Here is a 23,747-nt window from a genome sequence, read left to right on the forward strand (position 1 = left end):
AAGTCGTTTTTTGTATTTTAAAGATTATTTTTTTATGGAATTTTTGGTTCAATAGAGAGAATAGAGTTGAGAGGGACAGAAGAGATGGAAAAGAGAGAAGCAGATAACATGCAGTACAGGCCACAATCGGGGCCAAAACTTGTGACGTCTCTAGCACAAGACACACATCCTGGCCCACTGAGCCACCAAGATTCCACAGGAGACCACTAGACCACCGCTCAGTGAGATCCTGGGAAGGTCTTTTGGAGTTTAAAAACTGCTGAGTAATTAATTTGGTTCTGTAACCTGCAAATGATGCAAGCCTACAGACCCACTAATGGTTCTTCAAACAGCAGGTAAGAACTATTTAGGGATTTAAATGCTTTTAAATCTTTTAAATCTTTTAAAACTGTAATTGTTCACAGAACCAATAATACTGGAAAAGAAAAAAAAACACCTAAAAACAACCAAATAGCAGTATCTCTTTTATGCCTAAAAAGACAAAAAAAAAAAAAACAGCATGAAAGCCATTATGATGCCACTTTGATGGCTTGATTTATATGTCAAACTTCTGAAAACTTGTTTTAATGTCAGTCATCAGTAAGATAATTCTGTCATAAGTGGGCCAGTTGGGTAAAGGGGAGGCTTTGTTCACCTCAGAGGATGAAGCTCATACAGTGGCCTTTTGTTTATTCCTGCGTTCACAAGGAGAGATAACCTTTCTGTGACATGGCTCTTACTAATAGGCATGATCAGGAATAAAAAACAACCAACTACCACATATTAATATCGACCTCTCACACTGGCAAGCTTGTTCACTTAAATAAAATGAGGACACATCAATGGCCAGGACCTGCCAGGAATCTGCTCTTCTAATCTTATCCTGTAGACTTTGGTTTATGACTTATCGAACACAACTGACGCAGGAAGGGAAATGCAGAAATGGGTGGGAACATGGTAATAAAACACTACCAAAGCAATTCCAGTAAACAGAAACAAATGCTTCAGGTTTTGATCATAAAATGTGAGCTGAATAACTGTTACATAATGACAAAAATTTGACTGAGAGTGAGATCAACAACAAAAATTAAACTAAATGACCCAGAAACAAAAGCACCTTCATAGGAGACAGTGCTTGTTGTGGTGATAGCAGTGACAGCAGAAAAGCCATTTCACAGGTCAAAGATCCCCTGCATAATAAAACAAATCCTGATAATTAATGACACACCCTGGGTGGATCGTGCATCATGGAATATAATCATGTAATCAGTGGTGGGTAGAGTACTGATAATCTATACTCAAGTAAAAGTACAATTACTCCCATAAAAAATGACTCAAGTAAAAGTGAAAATTAGCATTTGAGAAACCTACTCAAGTAAAAGTAAAAAAGTACCTGGTTAATAAATTACGCAAAGTATAATTTACTTTCCATTTTAATGTTTTTTAGGGTGTGCGGGCCAGTGCAAAATAATGAAAAAACAGCACTTGTTGATAAAACTTTCTTAGCCCTTTATAAAACAGAATATAAGTCTGTTTAACTATTTACAGACATTATCAAAGTAACCAAACCTATTACAGCCCCAAAATGCAGTAGATACCGAATACAATTAATTAAAACTCAGATTTTCTGTTCTGTAGTATTACTCCCTGTACCAAGACCTCAGTCAATCAACTAGAGAATGAAAACTTCTCTCCATTCACATTTTTCATTTGGGGATACCCATTTGTTGGAAGCTGCCTCTTGTTCTGGGTTTTTGCTCCGTCATCATCGCATCATGGTCAAAAGACAGGTGGTGCTTATTTTTCTTCCACGCATCTGGCAACTTGGCATCTGCAGTAGAGGTGCTCCTCGCGCGCTCTCCCCCCCGCATTTAGAGCAGACTAGTTGTAACGAAGGTATAAATGGCAAATGTAGTGAAGTAAAAAGTAGATTACTGGCTCAAAAATATACTCGAGTAAAGAGTAGAAGTACAGTTTAAAAAAAGGAACTAAAAGTACTCGTTCCTTAAAAAAAAATTTTTTTTTTTACTCATGTGCGTTACTTGTAACGCATTACTTACCCACCCCTGCATGTAATGAGAATGAGATAAGAATGTGATTTAAAACTGAATAAATCAACCCTATAGTTGGGCTATGACTTGTGCCCATTACTCAACATAATATCAGCTTGTTGAAAATACTGTCTATTGTAGTGGTAAAATATTGTAGTCTCACATAAACGTTGACAGTTGTTATTATGTCAGTGATATTAGCTATCAACTGTACATCAACTGTACACTACATAACTGACTTATGACATATTATAAGTCTGTAGGCTAATTTCTTATATGGACTTTTATTATTCAATATGCAATCACACAGCTAGAGGAAGACAAAAGCACACAAAGAAAGTTAAAATAATACTACAGGCCGGTTTGTCTGACTGCCAACTCTGCTGACTCCATGTGTGGAAAATAAAGGCACAAGCCAAGTCCTGTTCCAAAACCATCCTCAGTGGTATATGGTGCAAATAAATAAATAATTAAATGGATAAATAATCATATGGTCCCTATAATATGTCAACAGGGACTTACAGTGTGTCTGTGGACCTCATTAGTTTATAGTGATCTTATCCTACTTTATGGTATTTTTTGGTATCACTAGGGTTATTTCATATTAGTATAATATTCCTAGGATAGTATATATAGTTTAGTGATATTTGTATAGCATCCTTCTAAAATGTATTTTAGGATTACTGTAGTAGTTTTTCCTAGGGGAAACTACAAATATTCTGCTCCTATAAATCCCTAATCTCTAACCCTAACATAGTCTAGATATTACTCAGTATGGATCTTCCTGCCATGACTTGTTCCTGTCCAGGAGGCCTGCTCGCAAATATTCACAGAATACAAATGAATGCTCTTGATAACCGACTCTTGACTTTTGAGGCAGATTGTCACACTTTATCTGTCCATTACGGTAAAAATGGCAGGCTGGCGTGTGCTCTGGAAATACGCAGAAATGGGGGTGTAACAGGGAACTGCAGAAACCCTAAACAACCATGGGGCTGGATTGCCATTTATGAAACGAAAAAGTGGAGATTGCAGGAATAATTTGGGGGATAGCAAAGCCATAACACCACGTAATCTACCAGTAGGTTGTGCTTTTATAACAAGAGGATCTAACGTTTAACACCTTTTTTTACAACAGTGGTGAAATCCACGGAATGTTCCATACGGGAACAGCTGACCATAGGATGCCGCACTTAGCCTAACGAGATGTGAGAATTACAAGGAAATATATCAGTGATCAGATACTTGCATATTAACAATCAGGTAACTATAGTCGTGCTCTTGTTTTTGCTTTGTCTCGGCAGAATTTTGAAGATTTACGGTGCGTGTTTATGGCAGATGGTTAGACGGGTTATTAGGGCTGTCATCCAGCTCAACCTCCAGCCCCTCCTTGTTTTGTTGCTACCGAGTGCGATGTTGTAATGTTTACATTTAGTCTATGGCTGCAAACCACTGCTCCTGTCCTTAGTCAGCTTTTCATTAGGCCCACAGTTTAGGGTGCAATGCTAAGACTAGAGCTACTGTAACGCATTGTAGTGAGGTAATCGGAACAGGCGAAGAAATTATTTATTAACTCTTACTGGACACATTTGGGCCTGATAGGTATAGGCCTATGTCTGATGATCCTGTAGTGTAACGTTTATCACACAAAAAAAAAAAAAAAAATGTTTGCAGCGGCAATCGCTGGCCCTGCAGAAACATATGAAAAACATAACTGAAGCGTTTTCGTATAATAACTGATGGAGGAGGTTTTGCTCACTTGATCATGCAAGTGCAATATTACATAACCGGCTGGGTAGTCTATAGTAGGACATTGTGGCCTCCAGTGCGAGTCAAAACAGACTATGGGCTACAGTGGAGTGTGACACATGGCCATTGTGTTGTAGGAATTTACTAATTGTGTTTAATGAACTGAAACCAAGTTAGTCGAAGTCATGTCCTCCCAAACCCCGCTTATATGTTTTCATAAACCTGTTTGCAGTGTGTGTGTGTGTGTGTGTGTGTGTGTCTTATTATTGTAAATGAGTTAAGTTTCACAGGCAGGTGTCTGTATGTCTAGCCTACTACTTGCTAAGTTTGAGATGTTGTAGACACTGCTGACTTAACTGAGACACTTAAGTCTTAAAACTCGTAACCCTCGCTATAAAAGCAAAAATTAAGCCTCTATGCTTTGGACTAAGGCTGAAAATCGGAGAGCTGATGTTTTGTTAAGGGGGGAGTGCGCCGATTTACCATAACAAAGATGCTTAAGTTGAGGGGTTCCCAAACTTTTCATGTCAGTGATCCCCAAATGGATAAATATTAGACCGCGGCCCTCATTTGATAAGGTTGTATCCTATGGAAATCTCATCTGAGATGATTTTGTACTTAGTTATTATTTAGAATAGAATTGAATAACTATACTGTAGGTGGTGTGATATCCACAGTGGAGACAGACAAACCTAAGGTCAGAGTGGTCATTCTTAATCGTTCACTCAGTAGGCTAACTTCTAGCACTGCAATAATAGTGAAATTAATCAGTTACTCATTTTGCTGGAGACCCCAGGAATCCTCTCTGGGACCCTGTTATGAAAAAGCCACAATAACAACATGAGCTGCTTATTTTGATACATTGTATCAAAGACTGTCTGGATGTCTGCTGTATGTGATTGGTGCGTGTTTATTGGTCCGAAAGGAAAGAAGGCGTGGCTTCGTCATAACAATGCAGTTCAAGCAACATACACGCGCCAAGGAATGTTTTCAATTAAACATAAACTTTGAATCTTGCTGGCTAGCTATCGTTAGTGTCGTCGAGGTTTAACGGTATAACCTGCTGAGGTTAACTCTAGCATTGACGCCAATCAGCTGTCGATTTTGCGTTTTTTTTGTAGAGAGCGGATTCCCCATGCCGTTGAGAACAATTTTTAGCTGGCTAAGTACAAAATAGCCAACGTCAAGCTAACGTTAGCAAGCTACTACCAGCTCAGCGTTTCAGAAAGTCGTTGAAATCCTGTAAGAGGAAACAGCAGCCGAATAAGAGTCAACAGTTAACCAAACCGTTAACGTTACTTTCTAACCGATGACGTTAGTCAGCTAGAAGCAGCTGCATGCAAGGATAACTTGATGGGACACGACATTTCCGAAGCTGAAACACCTGCCATCTCCCCTTCTCACCGAACAAGCAAACTAGCCAATAAAGTAAGCTTTGGGCTGTGTGCTGTTAGCTAAGTCACATATTCAATGTGTGTGTCTGGCTGTGATGTAACCTAAATACGTGGATCGAATATGCAATGATGCTTGAACAAATTGTCCTAACCCTGTGCTAGCTGGCTAGCTAAATATCTTGCTAACAGTAACTGCAGCTGTTGGACAAAGCATTAGCTAGCCTAGCCTGGCTAAAGTTAGCTCTTCTTCAAGAAGGGACGTCGAATTTATCCTTATGATAGCGAACTAACGGTCGCGATGACGTTAATGTTTCTAAATGTTTTGTAATTATGTGTACAAGCCTCGTGCTTGTGTCTTAAAACTGTGTAACCGTGGCCGCTAAGTTGCATTGTTGCAAGCGGTCTTGTTAGCCTACCACCACATCTTTTGTTGTTGCTTTGTCTCTTGAGCACATGGCTTTCCATGTTTTTGTTCATGCAGGCTACAGCGACCCCTATTAGGTAAAAATGTCATTCTGTCACCCCGATTCTACCTCATTAGTTAAAGCTTTATGTTTCACCCTTGATGGTTTTTATATCCATAATCGCATTGAGTGATTAAAATCAGTACTGTAACATTACTGTTATTATTATTATTATTTTTTACCTCACTTCATTCTGTAACACCTAGACCGTGCCTTGTTTGATGGATGTATGGTTAGCAAGCGGTTCCGTAGCACAAGAGGCAGTGTTGTTGATTTGTGTATTGGTGTTTTTTTACAGGGTTAAGACAATCAGAGGCAACATACAAGTGCCTCCACTATACGGTTTCCTTTCCCAGAGCGTGACTCGTCTGCACGACGTCACCAATGCGACCATGGGAAATAGCAGTAAATAGGCTGCCACCAACAGCCCCCTTAAACCCGAGGAGGTTCCTTGGAGAGCCCTGTAACACCCCAGTGCATCTCAGGAGAAGGTAAAAACTCTCCCCATCTTTCCTTAATACCTTTTACTTTAGATGTTGATCTTTATATTGCAGTATCCAATGTAGAAGTGTAAAAATGAGAGGTGGAATTGTTCTTGAATCTTGACACCAACCAAACTTTCTCTTGGGGTGCGGCTCAAGTTGCATTACCCATACACAAAGAAAAAAAGCAGAGGCATCTTTTTTTAAATGCTAAAACTAAAATTGGAAACAGTTTTTAGAGCCCAAGACAAAAACAATCTGTTGTTTAGCCGTCCAATGTATTCACAACAGAAGTTTTCCTGCTTACCTCTGCTACTCATAAACAAATAGGCTATGTAAATGCAGCATATGTCATTTTAATAATTTGACAGAAAGGCTGCGTTCACACAGCGTTTTTTCCCCAACCTCCTTCGCCCTTTTCTCATTAAAAGCAATGGGAAGCGCACAAAAGGCGGCCGTTTTTTTTTCGTCGGAGCGGAGCGCTTTCAAAAGTTGAGAAATGTTCAACTTTTCAGAAAAGCGCCGGTGGACGTGAACCGCTTTTTTTCCAGTCGACCAATCGCGATCACAGAGACGCTGACCGTTTCCCATAGCAACAACAAATGTGGAGTGCCGGTGGAGAAATTGGACTTAATGCAATAAGTGAATTTCCGTTACCGCAACAGCGATCTTAAAGGCAGTATGGATTATAGTGGACATGTATTGGGAATATCTGGTAAGCCTTTGCTTGTTGCACAACACTGTTTTGTCTGCTAGAAGAGCTAACCAGCTGGTTAGTGAGCTAGCAGCTGCTCAGCTGACGTCAGGTGATGTTGCCGTGATCCGCTTTTTATTTCTCCTCACAAAAAGCGCTCCAGGCAGCGCCTTTTCCACGTCAAAAAACGCTGTGTGAACGCAGCCTAATAGAACACCACACGTTTATTGTAGATTTACCTAGATTGATTTATCTAGACTATTGACAGGGCAATGTATTAAACAATAGCAAAGACTGTTTCATAAATGCTGACAAATTTATGTTGGCTCTAACTTTACAGCTTTGGCTCTATGACAGCCTCAAGTTTCCATCTATAATGGCATGTTTAAGGCTTTCCAGTAGAGTCTTTTTCAGTAGAATCTGACATGTTGCCACAGTGCAACACCTGCACTGTGGCAACACCTGCCAACATTGACTCCTGAAAATAAGGGAGATTTTCTAGCACCATACACTCCCACCCCAACACACTTAAACACACACACCAGTGATTCTTTTATAAAAACCAGAGACCAGATACTGTGCTTCATATTGGTATCAGACTCCCCTGTGTGAAGACTCGCATTATGATCACAGCTCTGTTTGGATTATAGACAAAAATGTTAGCCCTATTTGCTGCTTTTGCGGTCAATAAAAACCATCAAGTAGGAACTGACGCAAGCTGGCTATCAAAACACTAGTAATCAGTGACTGATACAGTATGTAACTAACATGCTAGTGCATTATTATTATTATTAGTATGATTATTGTTGTTGTTGTTGTTATTATGCAAATAACACATATACAACCTCCTTTGTGTTTGATGCATGTACTGTTATATCCAAGATACTTTTGTCACAAATTACAACCATCTTTGACATATATTTTGATTGATATTCTCACATTTTCAGTGTGTTTTTAGCTGACACTATTGATCCTACTATGGTGCTTCTAGCTAGTTTGCAGTGGAAATTGACTAAACATAGCCTTTTTATACAAAGTTTTATGTGGGGTTATCTATCCTTTCATACCCATTCACTTTTAAATAGATACAACAATTGTATTAAAACACATTTAGATTATGTGACACTGTGCATCCCCTTAATAAAGATCCATTATAAATGCTAAATGGAACGTCTTGAACCGTCTGTGTTAATCATTGTTTTTTCTATTTGATCTCGCAGCCCACCAGTGAGACGCCAGTGGGGCAGACGAGACAGACCTGTACTGCACACTTCCCTAGTCCAGGATGAGAACTTCCATCATCTGCTTTTCTTCCAGCATCAGCAACAGGTTCCTTTAGATGAGTCCAGACAATACAGCCACACCAGCACACCGCCACGCATGCTTCACCCTGCTGCTGCTCACCTGCCTCAGCAGAGCCCCATTATGGTGGATCTACATGACCAGGTAACAGAAGAAAAACTGGCTTTAACTTTGTGTTAGTCATGTATCTATTAAATATGATTTGCTGCCATGTCTGACCAAATGTTATTCAGTAACACACAAAATTCAAATATATGTGAGTTGTTGTTTAACAGTGTGTGATGAGTACATTTGGCAAAATAACTTCTTTTAGGCAGATTCTGAAGTCACCCCATCTTCCCCTTTTTTTTCCTTTTTTTTAAAGATGCACCAGGGATCCGTTCCAATATCATACACAGTTACGACGGTGACGACCCATGGATTTCCCATCCACACCGGGCAGCCCCTACCAGGGTGCAACACTCAGCAGCTCCCAGCATGCTCGGTAATGTTCAGCGGACAGCTCTCTCTGCTCTGCTGCCTTCCTCCTCCTGTGAGTTTGAAAAGGAAGAGCCCGAATGTCAGTGGCATCCATGTAGCACACCATACCAGCCATGCAATCTGTCACCGTTCATGACTAACCAATAAGCTGCTGCTGCTACTGTACATGATTTGTGGTTCCTACTTGATTTTAGCACAACAGAATTATTCAGCTCCATAAAACATAATTTTGTAATAAGTTCGGTTCATTTTTATTGGGGGAAAAATAGATGTCAGAATGATCTGACGATTGTGTTATTGAGTAGTCTAGTGTTTTAGTGATATTGTCTGTGCCTGGGATTGGGATAGCATTGTCTGTGCTATAGTTTTTATTTAATGCATTGCTTGTACACATGCTTAAAACATGCTTTCATTATAACTGCCTCAATGTGAATATTAAGAGCCAGAGATCAACCTTTCTTTGGTTAGGCACAGGCTGCTACAAAGTGTTGATGATGATGCTATGAAGTGTTGATTTAATGATTGATAAACAGGTGTGTTTGCTTTAAATATTTTCCTTAAGTTACATAAACTAACGTCTGTTCTTGTGTCTTCCTTGCTCTCTCTCTTCAGCTCATCCAGGCATGTACCATGCAGCATATGCCAGTGTCTTACCAAGCCTTTCCACCCCTGATCTCCAGCGAGCATTTTATATTGCACCCAACCCCCTCTGTGCCCCCTCACCAGCCGCCGCACCTTACTCCACTGAGCCAGTTTGTCCCTTTACAGCCTCAGCACCCACGCATGGTGAGTAGTCCACACTACACACAGGTTCATCAATAGAATCGCAGTCCCAGTGGATGCAGTGTAATCACTTTTAGTTTGCCAGGTTCCATACAAATGTTCAGTCTCATGGCAGTGTTTTCCTTGGTGCATCTCCTCCCCCCCCAGCCTCTACAGAGGGTAGAGAATGAAGTGGACCTTAGAGGGGACCAGCACCCATTAGGGACCTTCTCTTACCCTCCCTCTCATCACCCACCAGCGATGCCTCCTTCTCTGCCCCTACAGTATCTTCCTCAAGAGCCTCTGCATCAGGAGCTGCCCTTTGGAGTGGTAAGGCAACCTCTAAGATATTTTTCAAACCTTTATTTTCCCTGGGAAATTTACAGCGCATATGCAATCTTTTTCAGCAATGGCCTGCTTCACCTTAATACAGCTTCACACATTCACACCACTACAACCACAGTCTTCTACTGTTGGCCACTGAGCAGCTTCACTGGAGCAGTTGGGGGCTAACTGCCTTGCTCAAAGGCACCTTGGCAGTAGTTGTTGGGGGGGGAGTGTTTCTCATTCACTCTCCCCACCTAGATTTTCCCAGCTGGTCCTGGTTTTCAAACCAACAACCTTCTGGTCACTTATTTACTGTCAAGTTTTCCGCTGCTTGCCAGCATTATACAGTTCAGTGAAATAAAATAATTCGCCTGCATGACAGACTTCTGTTTGATATAATTCCATTAACTTGTGTGTGGTTCTTCTCAGCCATATCCCCACATGCTGCCCCGGCGAGTAAGTGGACAGAGATACCGGTTACAGCAACCTCTACCCCCTCCCCCACCCCCTCCATCCTACTACCCAGGCTTCCTCCCTTATTTCCTGTGAGTACCTCCTGTATGAACACACACATTAGTCCTAAACATGGCTTTGCACTTTTAGCAGTCTTTATGGTGCCATTGATTGCTTGGATGTAAAATTAATAATACTACTAAGTCACACAGTCGTTGAGTGTTCCAGTATGCTTGCCAGAAAACACTGTGGGTGGGGTTTAAAACCAGGCTTGTGTTATGCTGCCTTCTGGCTTTTGCCTCTCTACTTCTCAAAAATTAATGGAATGAAGGAGCAGGACAGAATGGATAATCAACTCTAGTTAACACATATTGCTGGCAATCACAGTATAGTTGCTGCTGGCAATCACAGTGTGGCTGCAATGATTGTGTTAATGCTTGCTCAACCTGTTCTCTCTCTCTCTCTCTCTCTCTCTCTCTCTCTCTCTCTCTCTCTCTCTCTCTGTGCTTAGGTCAATGCTTCCTGTGCCTCCAACAGCCGTGGGCCCAGCCATCAGTCTAGACTTAGATGTGGATGACGTGGAGATGGAGAACTATGAGGTTAGTGTGGTGCCAGTCCACAACTGAAAACAGAACAGTGTCTGAATAATGGTTATGATGTGTCGTTAATCTTGTCACGTACTGTGAGCCCCATAAGTTTCATGTTATAAGTCATTACTTAATATATGAAATGACACAGTGAATATGAGGTCAAAGCTTAAGAACTACAACTCTCATTGTATGTGGGTTCTGCTCTTTCAGGGTACTGACAGTATTTGTACAGATTAATAAATAAAGCATAAATAATAAAGTAGTCATGTTTCTATGTGGTCAGATATTCTTATTTATCAATGATTTGTAAAAGTCTGCAGTCCGTAAATATCGTCAGACTCTATTTTAAGGCAAGGTTCTTTTTTCCAGCCTTTTTGCACTTCATTGTATCCGTTAAGGTTTAATGTGTGACACTTTGCTCAAAATTATTTGGAGGCTGCATGGAGCACACCTCAGTGTCACTGTGTTATTTCACATCCAAAGTATTAAGCATATTGAGCCAAAACATCATTTGCATTGTCTTCTCTCTCAGGCATTGCTAAATCTGGCAGAGAGGTTGGGCGAAGCAAAACCACGTGGACTCACTAAGGCAGATATAGAGCAACTTCCGTCCTACAGATTCAACTCAGAGAATCATCTATCCGAACAAACGCTGTAAGCTTTCCCTCAAGCCTTCGCAAAACCTGTTTGCATTCAGTTTATGTTTAATTTGAATCATTCATGCTCTTCTACATCCTCTCTTTTCTCTCCTCCCCTCAGGTGTGTTGTGTGTTTTAGTGACTTTGAGTGTAGGCAGCTACTTCGGGTATTACCTTGTAACCACGAATTCCACGCCAAGTGTGTGGACAAATGGTTAAAGGTAAGTTGATGCCAGTGTTATCGTTTAAACCACGCCCCATTATTCTCAGTACTTTGCATTAATAAGTCAATATTCAATACTTCATGTGTTTATACTTCAACTTGGTTGCACTTGACTTCCAGACCAATCGCACTTGTCCTATCTGCCGAGCCGATGCGTCAGATGTACACCGGGAGGCGGAGTGAGAACTGTCTGTGAGTGCTTGACTGGAAAGCTGCGCACATCAGAGTCTGTCCCAAAGCTGGGGACACCTGCCACCTAACCTACGTCCTCCAGTAAATATAGCTTACCAACCCACTACTCCCGCCCCTACCTAAATAATAAGCAATCCAGGATTGTTTCTGGAGCCTGTCGTACCTCTGCTGTGCTTCATTGTCTGAGTCTCATGAAACCCACTGCCTACTGCAGCCTATAGCCAGAGTTCTGGGATCGCCAGCCACTTCTTTCTCTGCCCCCTTGTTGCAGATTCCAAAGATTTTCCCTACAATGCATTGTTTGCTGCTTTTGTTTACAGGGTTTCATTTTTATCTAGCGGTTTTGGTTGTGGTATTCATGGATAGCAGGAGTCATGCATTGGGAGAGGATAGAGGTGATTCGGGGGCCTGGAGGATGATAGGCTGGACACCTTGTGCAATTAGCAGAAAAATAATAGGAATACTTCAACATGGGTATCTGTGTTTGGAGGCAACGCCTGACCATCATAGATGCATGTTTGTGTAGGTGTTGGGCAAAGTGACTTGTTAATAATGTATGTTCTGCAATAATGTATTGATCATTTCAATAGTTTTACCCCTTTTTCGTTTTAGATTTGCCAATGCTATTGTGAAAGTGTGACTTGCTGTGGTTAAATACCGATTCTGTTAAGCCTGAGGTTATGGACTGCAAATGATGGGACATGCACCTGTGGGGTATCTCCTACCCCAGATAATCCACTCTGAAACACAGATCTGGACGAGAGCAGTCATGGATTAATGGACGGAAAGGAGACGACGAGGCGGTGAGGTAGAGGTTTCTTTGAGGAGGGCGCTCACTTGCTCAGCAAAGTGAGCGGAGGGCACAGAGGACTGCTTCTTTTCGAGGTCATCTGGCATAACTGCACAAGTGCTACACCCATCCTCCACGTCAGCATTGTCCCTCTGGCAAGTGTGTACGCGCGTGTGCATATTTTGTGTGTATGTGTGTCCTGTTCACAGAGCCGATGCATTGTGTAACCACTGGATACAGGGCAGCATGCTAGGATTTGCATGGACTGTTGATTCAGACTAGCAATATTTTAATCAAGCATTGCCACCAAATTTATCAAATTCAAGAAAAAGAAAAGACAAAGAAGCATACTAAAAGAACTGCTTGCTTATTCAGAGAGCGCCATGAGGGAAGGCTAGCATGTGGTTCCACCTTGACAGCAGTTAAGGATGGGAGTCCTCATCTGACGGCTACGCTGATGCCGGAGAGTTCTGGAGGCCTGTGCAGAAAGCAATATGTGCAGTGAGTGGCGAGTTTTAAATGAACATTTTCTTCCCCTTTTAGGAAGACTGGGCTTTTTATTTCTTTGTTTGTGAGCCAAATATCCAATATACAGATATAGCTTACTGTTCAAGATTTCAGATCTGCCTTCTTATGACCTTGACAAGCACAAACCTATTACTAATCTTAAAAAAAAAAAATCCTTTGTCATTTCCACTTGTTTTAAAAGTATGCTGTTTTTAAAAGGTGTTTATTTATTGGTTTTATCCTCTAGAGAAAATACATTGAAGGAAACAGTCGGAGCACTAACATTGTTTGTGTATGGTATGTGATATATTCTGGCAACTTGGTCAGGTCATTGTCTTAGGCCATGGTAATGGTGAGAAATTGTATGTATAGCTTCAGTGTGAATGCTTTTAGATAAACGTTTGAAGACAGAAGAATGTTGAAAACCCTTGTAGAAGTCACTGGTGACACTCCACCGTGTGCCGGCTGTCTGTATCCCACGGTGATCAGGAAGGGATTCAAATGACACGCTCAGAGCCGGAGTGTTCAGTAGTGTAGATACACTGTTAGACTTCTAGTTCCCTGCTTGTGTTCACACAAAAAAAAAACAGGATATATTTAGGGCAGGGGGTAAAGAGAAACAAATGAATTTTTGCTCTGGATTCACTCCTGTCTATAACTGCCCCAGTAAGCACTAATAGGCAGTTGTAACCCTTGCTTTCATGTGTAAAGGGATCTTGCCTTTTCTTTACTTTTTTTTTGTTTTTTTTTTAAAGCGAATGTGAGTCTTTGACGTGTGTGCCACCTTCAAGAAAAAAAAAAAAAAAAAGCCATTTAATGAGTTAAACCCACAGCTTTGAGAATTAACCTATGTGTACATATCTATTCGCTGGCATATATTGTAAGTTTAAAAAAAATCACTCAGGGCCTCTCGGTATATAAAAATAAAGGAAAACAGTCCATTTCAAATGGAAAGGATGCCATGAAAGGGGTATATTTGAATTTAGTTGGTCGTTTTCCTCAGACCATGAATAATTTAATGTAATCAATTCTAATATTCTGTTTTGTCAGGAGTAGTAGAAACATCATTTAAAGACAGGCATGCAAGAAAAAAGATCAGTAAAGATGTTATGAATATTCACAGAAAAGAGGCAATGTATACACTGCAACTCATTACAAGTGTATTATTCAAACCTGTTTAACTTTTGTTCTTGTACTCGAACCACATGGTCAAACATAGCGGTTGTGATCCCATTTCTAAATGTGCCATGGTGCACACTATCCTACCTAAGTCACTTCCAAAACTACTTCAAAGGTGTTTGCATGACTTAACAAAAAAAAAAAAAAACGTTAAACAAGCGTGTTATAAGTGGAGGATATCTAGAAATCTGGTGGGGACCTATTTAATGGTGCACAATATGCATGCTTGTCGACCAGATCCCAACTGATTTTTAGCTCTAGTTGGCTTTGGGTTCTGGGGGTTTGGATCTTAATGCTCAGCTGATAACTGCCATGCATTGTACTGCACACATTTGTAATAGAACTGAATGACTACAAGATTTTATTGCGCTAACTTCATTTTATAGGAGAAAAAAAAACACTGAAAGAAAAAAAAAAACTGGTCTTGAACCCAGGATTTGAAAATTCTTGAATACATTGTGTTAATGTTATTGCCCTAATGACTGAAAATTACATGCTCTGAAACTACTGTAGTTTATCAAAAGCCATAGTGAAAAGGTGCTAGATGTTCTGCTTTAGGTATGATAACTCTCACTTGCGTGAATGCAATAGTTTGTCATGGATCCCATGTATTCTTAAAGCATGTTATACTAATACCCCTAAACAATGTCAGTGAAAATCAATATAGTTTAAGGAATAAAAAAATAAAATGTTGTCATACTTATTTCAGTGTAGTACTGTATCTGCCTATCGGGCTCTTGCTCTCAGTGTATCAATATCTTAAAATGTATTGTTCACATCTAGATACCTTAATTCACTTAAATTTTAGCACTATTATTTTTGGGAGTAAGTATTTAATTGACAATATCCAGCTACCCTATTACATAAAATGAAAAGAGAACCTCCCATTAAGGCCTAAGTAATCACAAACTTTTAAGAAGACAACTGAGAATAGAGTCTTGTAGTCTTTCTGTTAAAAAGAATTATTGAATAATCTCACAGCTTGTGTGGTGCAAAAATGTGTTCCAATAAGCAGCTAAAATTTATTTAGGATTTGTGATTGATTGCTCCGTAGATGCCATTTATTGTTTACCAATGATTTTTGCTGTGGTGGGATAGTGGTTTACTGTTCTTACTCCCCCTGGGCTCTAGGGGTCCTTGCCTGAACACCAGACTACCCACCCGCCAACAGAGCCAGGGGCATGTGTTCTGTGTTAGGCAGATATTTTGCTTTGGTACTTGCACATTTACAGTTACCTCATTTTTTCCATGTTTGTATTGGGGGGGGTGGGGTGAGAAAACAACTAATATATATTATATATAGGAAATGGTTCTTAATGTTATAATTTTTCATTCCATTGGAATCATATTGTTTGTAGCATTTAACATAACTAGTTATAGTGTATTATATATACATCTGTATACTGTTTGAAATTTTTAAGATTTGTACTTTTTTTAAATGAAAGTTGCTAGTTATGCTTTACCAAGTAGTGCAATCATATTTTTTTTTTTAATTGTTGTGGCTGATTTGAGAGGGTTGTTCACTAATAAATGTATGATGTATACCAATATCACACTTGTGTCAGTATCTTATTTGACTTAAGATATTCAAAGGTTAAACAAAAATGAAACGCTTAAGTCATTCTCAAAATTACCACCTCTACTCATGTCACTCCTATCAAAATTATAGCTTAGGCTCAGCATTTCTTCCATTCATAGGCAGCTATCAAATCAGTCATTAACATTTACACGCAGGTGAGGAGAGAAAAGGTGCTGGTACGCCTCATTACCACAAGCTTGAGTGCAAGTGCTGTACATTCTCAATGAATCCACATTTTTAAAATGTTTTAATTTATAGTTGGAAAATTACATCTTTACATGACGAGCCCATTCAGATGTTAGACAGGCAAAATAGGCATCTATGAATAACCACAGGCACACTATGGGCGGACTCGTACTATACTAGATACAGCCACATGTAAAAGCTGTGGCTTCCTTTCAATATTGTATTTTTAAACTTCGTTATGAGCTTGAGGCAGTCCGCCTCTTACATAGCAACCAACCTGCATTTGGTCATTTTATGACACAGAAGAGTCAACTTGTTTGCATAAAAAAAGAACAAAAACAAATGTTAAGTACGGTGAATCTCAGGTTTGTTCTTAAATATCTAACCTATATACAGGGCATGGCTCATTTGAAACAGGGTTCCCACATTTCCTTTATGTCCAAATCCACCAACCTGCTCCCTGAAGTATTACATTTGCTCTCCACAGAACATGGATTAATAATCACAGCAGTGCCAAACCCAAGTTACACCAGTTCTATGCTTCTCAGTCACTGTGGAGAAAGCACACGTGCAAACTTAAGGCAAAAAGGGTGTTGAATTGGGACAAATGGATCAAACATCATGTCTTTAGTTTGTCTGGCTTTAACGATAGCACAAAGAAATAGCCTTGGAATTCACACCATCGCAAGAATCCATACATATCCAATATCCATGCTGAATCCTACATGTATCACTTACTGTACAAGCAGCTTCCCTCAGTTGCCCAGACATGAATTAATTTGGAATCCGATTCCGGTTTTGCACATAAGCTAAGCTACTGTTTCAGTACATTTCAGCACATAAGTAATCCTTTGGTGCAACAGTTACGGGAAAGGAAGGACAACTGGCTTTGAGAAGAGTAAACAGGTAGCTAGATACAGATAATGGAAAACAAACTCCTTCGCCTTCACAAATACAAAGATGATGAGTTCAAGGAAAGACTTCAAGAAGCAATATTTATTCGATAAAATTCAAGACTTTCCAGGCTATTGGGAACCCTGTAAACACAACCAAATAAGGACTGGATGCAGGGTGGTTTAAATTTTTCCAGGTTAGGATTTTATCTCAATGATCCCTTGTGCATAATGGCCATTTAACAAAAGAAGAAAAAGGGGGAAAAAAAGGGGGGATGGGTGGGGGTGGAGAAAAATGCGTTTTCCACGTAGAGGAGGTATGCAATCTGTTAATCGTCCGTAAGGTCCTGAACAAAAAGGACCTCGGAGCGGCTAAGTCCCGCCTCTTTCAGTGTGGGAGGGTTCGGCTGCTCCTCGGTCGGAAGGCAGGGCAAGACTCGGCGGGGGAAGTTTGTGACTATCTGAAACTTCTCTGGGGTTTCTTTCAAAGAGAAGAGGAAGTCATATATTACCTGGGAAGGAAAGAAATATGTAAGTGAGCACTCTGATATGGTGTTCAATGACATAAGAAAATGTAACATTTGTCCATAATGATGTGATGATATGCATCTCAAATAACAGATTACTTTAACAAACTACTGGATTTGGCTAAAAACGCTTAACGGTTTGATTAGAAGCTTATTAAAATTAATTTTAATTATCCATCCATGGCACTGTATGCATGGCCTTGATGACTTTGGTCCTCACCGTCAGAGACTGCCCGAAGAGGAATCGTCTCTCTACTCGTGTGTCATTGGGCAACTTAAACACTATTTTGACACTGTCTGGATCATCTGCAGGCGGCTCTGGAGGAAGACACTCTGACTTCCTCTCCTTCTCCTCCTCCAGCGTCTACAGCCATACAACAGAAATCGTCACAACATGAATGAAATTGGTAAAAAAAAAAAAAAAAAGTACATCACTACATTGAGTCGTCAGTCCCAAAAAGAACACTGATTAGTTTAAATCTCGGTGTGCAGGTGGGTAAATAGAACACAAAAGGTAAAATGTCTCACCCGTCGTCTCCTCTCCTCAGCCAGAGCGCTCTGTCGGACCTTCTCCTCCTCTTGCCTCAGCTGCTCCTCTTCCTCCCTCTTCTTTCGGTCCTTCTCCTGGTCGGCACGGAGGGAGGCCAGATAGGCTTCGTCCTGCTGCTGCCTCAGCACTTGGGTCTGGTTCCTCTCCTCCCTGAAACAAACACATGAATCTGTACTTGTACACCAACAACCTATGCTGGTACACAAACAATCTCGGGCATCAAACTAAGGATGATTTAGTGTTGTTTTGCTTCAGTTCCAGTGAATTTAACTTTTGCTTAAAGGTAGCTTACCTTTTCCCTATACAGATATAAAGTAATGTGATTAATCAAGCCCAAACTGTAACTGCAGTATGGTGAACGCTTTTGAAACTTTTACATTTAGGGCTAAATATGTTTGTAATGTTTGTAACTCAGAATATAGCCAGAATATTATAGTACTGCATTCTTCACTATCAAAATTGAACACATGAAAAACAACCAGTTTCAATATTACAACACACTAATTTTCTAAATGTAACTATTTTTTTTAAATGTCCCTGGCAAAACAAAAAATGAGTGGCTGATAGAATTTGAGCATCCACTAGCCCTTGTGGATGATGGCTCTGGATTAACTGAGGCATTAGAATCCTTAAATAATGTTGACCCAATAAAGTTGTTTATTTCTTGCCTCAGCATTATTTCACTTTGGTTGAAGGTTTAGTCTGTTAGCACTGCTGCCTCACAGCTAGAAGGTCCTGGGTTCGAATTTCGGCCCTGGTCCTTTGTGTGTGGAGTTTGCATGTTCTCCCTGTGTTTGTGTAGGCTTCCTCCCACAGTCCAAAGACATGCAAGTCAGGTGAATTGAAGACTAAATTGCTCTATATCTGTTAGCCCAGCGATGGACTGGCTTTTGTTTGCATCCTGTATCACTTTGTGATATGTAGGTAGGCTCATTCTCTGTAAAGTCCTGTGTAAAATGCTTTGTGATGAAGGGCTACAGTATATAAACTTGACTAGCACACATGTCCAGACAGGATCATGAACAATAAACTACCAATACTACCAATGCCCCAGGTTATCTTAAAGTACATTTTAAAGATCCAGTGCAATGATTTCAACTCAGTCAAGAAACATTTGATGTTGATTGTAGGTGTGTGGGTGTAGGTGACATCATCTGTTTGATTCTATTGAAACCAGAAGGAGGGTTTATCCAAAAGGTGTTAATCAAATTTCCACAATGCTGACAGTTTGTAAAATTACCCTATTGGGTAACTTTAACAGGTCCTTTGTTAAATGAAAATCAGAAATGCAATTCTCCTTGCACTGGACCTTTAAAAACAGTCTAAAAAAACATCAACAAAAAAAAGTCAACCTTTTTGTTGCAAAGACATACTTTGGTGAGACCATTTCTGATACACCAAATTTCTCAAACCTTGCAAATGTCACAACGCAGATCATGATAACCACAGGAGAGCTAATGAACACAGTGAACAACTGGAATGGGCCCGCGTCATGTAAAGTTCGAAGTTAAGGTTAACAGTTTATCAAATTAAATTGCAGTGGCATTTATGTCAAATTTATGTACGCTGATATAATATCTTTGAAAAATCTCTCAGCACACCTGAGCTCTCTGAAGAACCCACTTCTGCCTCAAGGAAGGATGGACTGAACTCAGTTGCCAATCCTAGGGTGTCACATTGAGAGCTTCAGTTGCCAACCCCAAAACAATCATGATGTGTAACTTCCCCTATGATTCCCCTATGTAAATGGGTGGTCAGGTGTCTGCAATCAAGCAATCCATTGAGTTTAATGAGCCTCCCTACCGTTCAAGGCGCTCCGACATCAGATATGTTTGGTTGGCATCCATGATGAAGGTGAGCTGGTTGATTAGGTCCTCTGGCTGGATGAGGCCCTCAAGTCTGCCGACCACTGTCATCTTACGGTCCTTCAGCATGATCATGGCCAGGAACGGGTAAGTGTTCTCCCGCAATGCCTGGGACACTGAAACATACCCAACAAACAGGACCCATTACATAACTTCTTAATCAAACATGGTCCTCCTCTGATCAAATAAAATGTATTATTATTATTATCACTGTGGGCAATATTTGTAACCGTATATATCACAGTATAGTTTTTTTTCCTGGTAATTTATACCCTGAGGGAATGCCTGTATTTTGCTGAGGGTTCAACAGCGCAGTTACTTTAACTTTTTGTTAATTTAAGGTAAGGTATTAATTAAGTATTCTGCCTTTTGTATTTGGAACACTTTTGGGTAAAACTGAAACAAAAGAAGCTTACAATATTCGTACAACATTTGATGATAATTTCCTGCTCAAAGTCTGACTTTTTATAACCAAATTATGGCCACGTCATTAAAGACGCCCCCCTTTTATAGACAATGTCTTCATTGTTCTGTTGGCATACACTTGGTTGGAAATTAGGAGGTGAGCTTGTTTCACTTTCGCTTCACTTAAGTTTCATGTCTGCTTAGGCCCACATAAACAATTGTACCCAGGTGCTACACCAGCAGCCCTACATACAGTATGGGTTTTCAGCAATTTTGCTGAACCACAAAATTACTTTGTTAAGTCTATAAAACATAAATACCCAAAGGTTGCTTGCTTCAAGCCTCAACAACAATCCGAATCACGTTTGATCAGAATTTTTTTTTTTTTTAATTTGGAAAAAAGGAAGCTGAGACTAAACTGATTAGTATACACTGACATTATTGATATTCATATTGATCAGAACATCCCTTCCCCATACAGCTGCTGGTAAGGAGTTGGGTAAATTTAATCCATTATGCATTTTGACTCCTGCCTTTATAATCATAGGACATGTTATAATTATAGCTGCCAGGAAACAAAAGATTGGTACACAGTAGTAAATGTATCTACCTCTGTATCCCTCTGGCTTGCTGGTGGAGCATGCCCAAAAGAGCATTCGCGTATTGAGGAAGGCTATGACCTCTTCTGTACATAACGTCGAGCTAGAAAGTGAGAAATCAGTAGAACAAAATAAATTATTCAACAGAGCACAATGTTTTTATGTGCACATGGTTAGATAAATAAAAAAATATTATGCTTTCATATTAAACTGAAGCTTATGTGCCTTCCCAACATGCGGCACAGAGACTGTTCTGATAGCCTGGTGCTACGTAACAAATCACAATGTCTGATGTTCGGGCATCAAAACAAATAACATACCGGCAGAATTCGTCAGTGTCTTGGTGATCCTCCCCATGAAGGTACACTAACAAGTAGCGGAGCTCGCGTTTGGCATCATTCAGTGCCTACGTGTTTAAGGGTAAACAAAAGCAATGCAACATATTGGAATTTCACCTTGCTCAGCATTTTGTGGTTTGTGAAGCAAGGATAACGCAACATCCATATCATGGTTGTTAGCAAAATATATATTTTTTTAATTCTGTAACGTGTTGAGATAGGTAATAACTTCGTCATGTCATTTCTGCTCACATTAATTCACCCGTTTTAAGAACAGAACGACTGGCAAACGGGATCTAAAAATCCCATGAATTTTTTCCATGGGAAATGATGACAACACTTCACAAGCTTGTGAACTCACCTGGCTGTATGTTCCCTGGTAAAATACAGGATGTGACCGACCATACTTCTCCTCAAAGCTATGAATAAAGGACACAACATCTCCGACAGGGTCTGTGACACGACCACGAGGATCTGGCCTGATGAACCGCAGGGCAAACCTTCGGGGAAAAAAAAGACATTGTGTAATCAATTATCCTCATCTATCCAGAGGTTCTAAGTGTCATTCAAAGTGCATGAATTACCTGAATATGTCCAGAAGTGTGTAATATGTAAATCTGAAAGGTAGCATTATCAAGTAGTAACTCCATCCTAGTAATCCCTGAAAAAACATTGGGGAGAAACAACAAAATGCAATTAAAAATGAAGCCACGACATCACTTGGACTGAAATTTCTTTTAAAGATTGATTTCTTAAACTATGGTCCAAAGCTGAACAACCCTGGCTTTAACGTAGCATCTAGTCACTGTAGCCTATTTATTATGTCAAAATAATGTCTGAGTGACAACATTGTCCAGAAAAATATGGATTGATCAAGATCAAGTATCTCCTTTACAATGTGGTTTTGTGGCAAGCCGGAAGAATATTTTTACACAATATTGTATCAAGAATCCCATATCTTCTATTGTGGAGTAAAAATATTGTTACACCCCCATATGACAACAGTCAATTTCATTCTAATGCACATACATGAAAGCCTGTAGACCTACCCTGGGTTGTGGCCTCGAGACGATGTAACTATATACTCTATGGTCTGCTGTATTGACCTGTAAGGGTCTGGATGGTGGAGGGTTAAACACACTGGGAACTCCTTCCTGTTCATTGAGTCTGTCTTGTACTGCAGCCTGAAACACAAAGGATCACTGTGTTAGCCCATCAGGCCTACATTAACTACTTCAACAAACCAGAAAAAAAATGAGAATGAAGCCAAGCAAGGCAACACACTTCACACTGTCTGTATAGGCTACATGACAAACAGACCCATGACAATGTATTTGTATATTCTCAGTGATTTTAACACCATGCTTTAACCTGTCATATGTGATCTTACCTCTATATTCCAATTATGCTGTTCTAATGTACGACGACATTGGTCCATTGATTCCAAACCAGTCAGGTCCTGTCGGATAAGAAAAGAAAATCAGACTGCAGGCCTTTACGCTTGAAAGTGATTGAATCTGATATGGAGTCAGATATTTGATGGCTTACTAGCAACTGGTTTGCTGTCAAGTTCTCCCTATGATCAGCAAGAATAGTATAAATCTAGCTCGGTTAACAAAATTAAACACACAAGGGAATTGAGTTGTTTAACTATTTAGCCATATAGCTAGCTAACCTGGCAGCTAACGTCATTTTGTAGAAACAAAATTCGTTAACCCCAAGTAGCATAGGTGACGATGGCTTTCTGAGTAATCGAGCGATTTTAATGGTTAGCCAACTGTCCACTAGGATAGTTAGCAAGCGAAAGACGGAAGGGGAAGAAAAGTTATAGGTAGCACATATAACGTTACAAAAATCTACTTGGAAAACTTTGACAATTTAGTGTTATAGCTGATAACAGCACAACAGTTGTGTGTCGCTGACAAACTCAACTGTCAGTTCATGATTTCCAAGCTAATGTTAACTTAGCAAGTGTTTGATAGCTAACGTTAGCGTCAGGGGTAAAGTTAATGTCGACGTTAAATACGCAGTCTGGTTAATAGTGGTTCACAAAGTTCGATCATTTTCTCTCTAACAGTAAAAAGTATATGTGTTATTCTGGCCCGCTAACTCGTTAGCTGGATTAGCTACTAGCTAGCTCTGCTAGCGTTAGCAGAGCTGTGGTTCAAGTTGACGGGTATCGTTAGGGGGCTGGGGTATCGAAGTTGACTGTGAAAAAAAGCGTTTTAAAAGACATGGCTTTAATTGTATACAATAATTTAGTATACGCGATAATTTATTAACACATGATGTTTAAATCAGAAACATGTTAGTGTTGAATTTAGGCTGTCTACCTGAAATTGGAGGAGTTTTTCGGTCTGCGCCTGAGATAATTCTTGCTCCTCTGGCGCCGCCATCTTACCTCGCCAATCATCTAGCAAGGCGTAACGTTACCGACGTCAACTTTCTTTCCTGGTGCTGCCTCTGTTGTCAAGACCACTGCTGGCTACTGCCGCCTATCTTCCAGGATGTGACCAGGAGGATCAGTGCTCGGAAGATGCTACACATGA

At 40.1% G+C, this 23,747-nt stretch overlaps 2 protein-coding genes across 2 annotated transcripts; one reads left to right on the forward strand and one right to left on the reverse strand.

The window, feature by feature from the left end:
- Nucleotides 1–4,755: 4,755 nt before the first annotated feature.
- Nucleotides 4,756–15,767, forward strand: rnf44 (ring finger protein 44). The gene is made up of 11 exons (XM_071531500.1): nucleotides 4,756–5,207; nucleotides 5,936–6,128; nucleotides 8,034–8,259; nucleotides 8,480–8,599; nucleotides 9,208–9,381; nucleotides 9,526–9,687; nucleotides 10,114–10,229; nucleotides 10,649–10,736; nucleotides 11,260–11,381; nucleotides 11,487–11,586; nucleotides 11,709–15,767. The coding sequence occupies exons 2-11, from the start codon at nucleotides 6,022–6,024 to the stop codon at nucleotides 11,769–11,771; spliced, it is 1,278 nt and encodes a 425-aa protein (XP_071387601.1). The 5' UTR covers nucleotides 4,756–5,207; nucleotides 5,936–6,021; the 3' UTR covers nucleotides 11,772–15,767.
- Nucleotides 15,768–16,085: 318 nt separating this feature from the next.
- faf2 (Fas associated factor family member 2) lies at nucleotides 16,086–23,604 on the reverse strand. Its single transcript, XM_071531501.1, has 11 exons — nucleotides 23,532–23,604; nucleotides 22,589–22,657; nucleotides 22,248–22,382; nucleotides 21,783–21,859; nucleotides 21,560–21,698; nucleotides 21,181–21,266; nucleotides 20,872–20,963; nucleotides 19,795–19,972; nucleotides 17,970–18,141; nucleotides 17,662–17,805; nucleotides 16,086–17,426 (listed from the first exon to the last, which is right to left on the reverse strand). The coding sequence occupies exons 1-11, from the start codon at nucleotides 23,592–23,594 to the stop codon at nucleotides 17,244–17,246; spliced, it is 1,338 nt and encodes a 445-aa protein (XP_071387602.1). The 5' UTR covers nucleotides 23,595–23,604; the 3' UTR covers nucleotides 16,086–17,243.
- Between the last annotated feature and the right edge of the window lie 143 nt (nucleotides 23,605–23,747).

This window comes from Centroberyx affinis, unplaced genomic scaffold (assembly GCF_046629955.1).
Source record: "Centroberyx affinis isolate AG114_WGS23_722 - 3 ecotype Tasmania unplaced genomic scaffold, CSIRO-AGI_Caff_v1 ptg002087l_1, whole genome shotgun sequence".
Lineage (NCBI taxonomy): Eukaryota > Metazoa > Chordata > Actinopteri > Beryciformes > Berycidae > Centroberyx > Centroberyx affinis.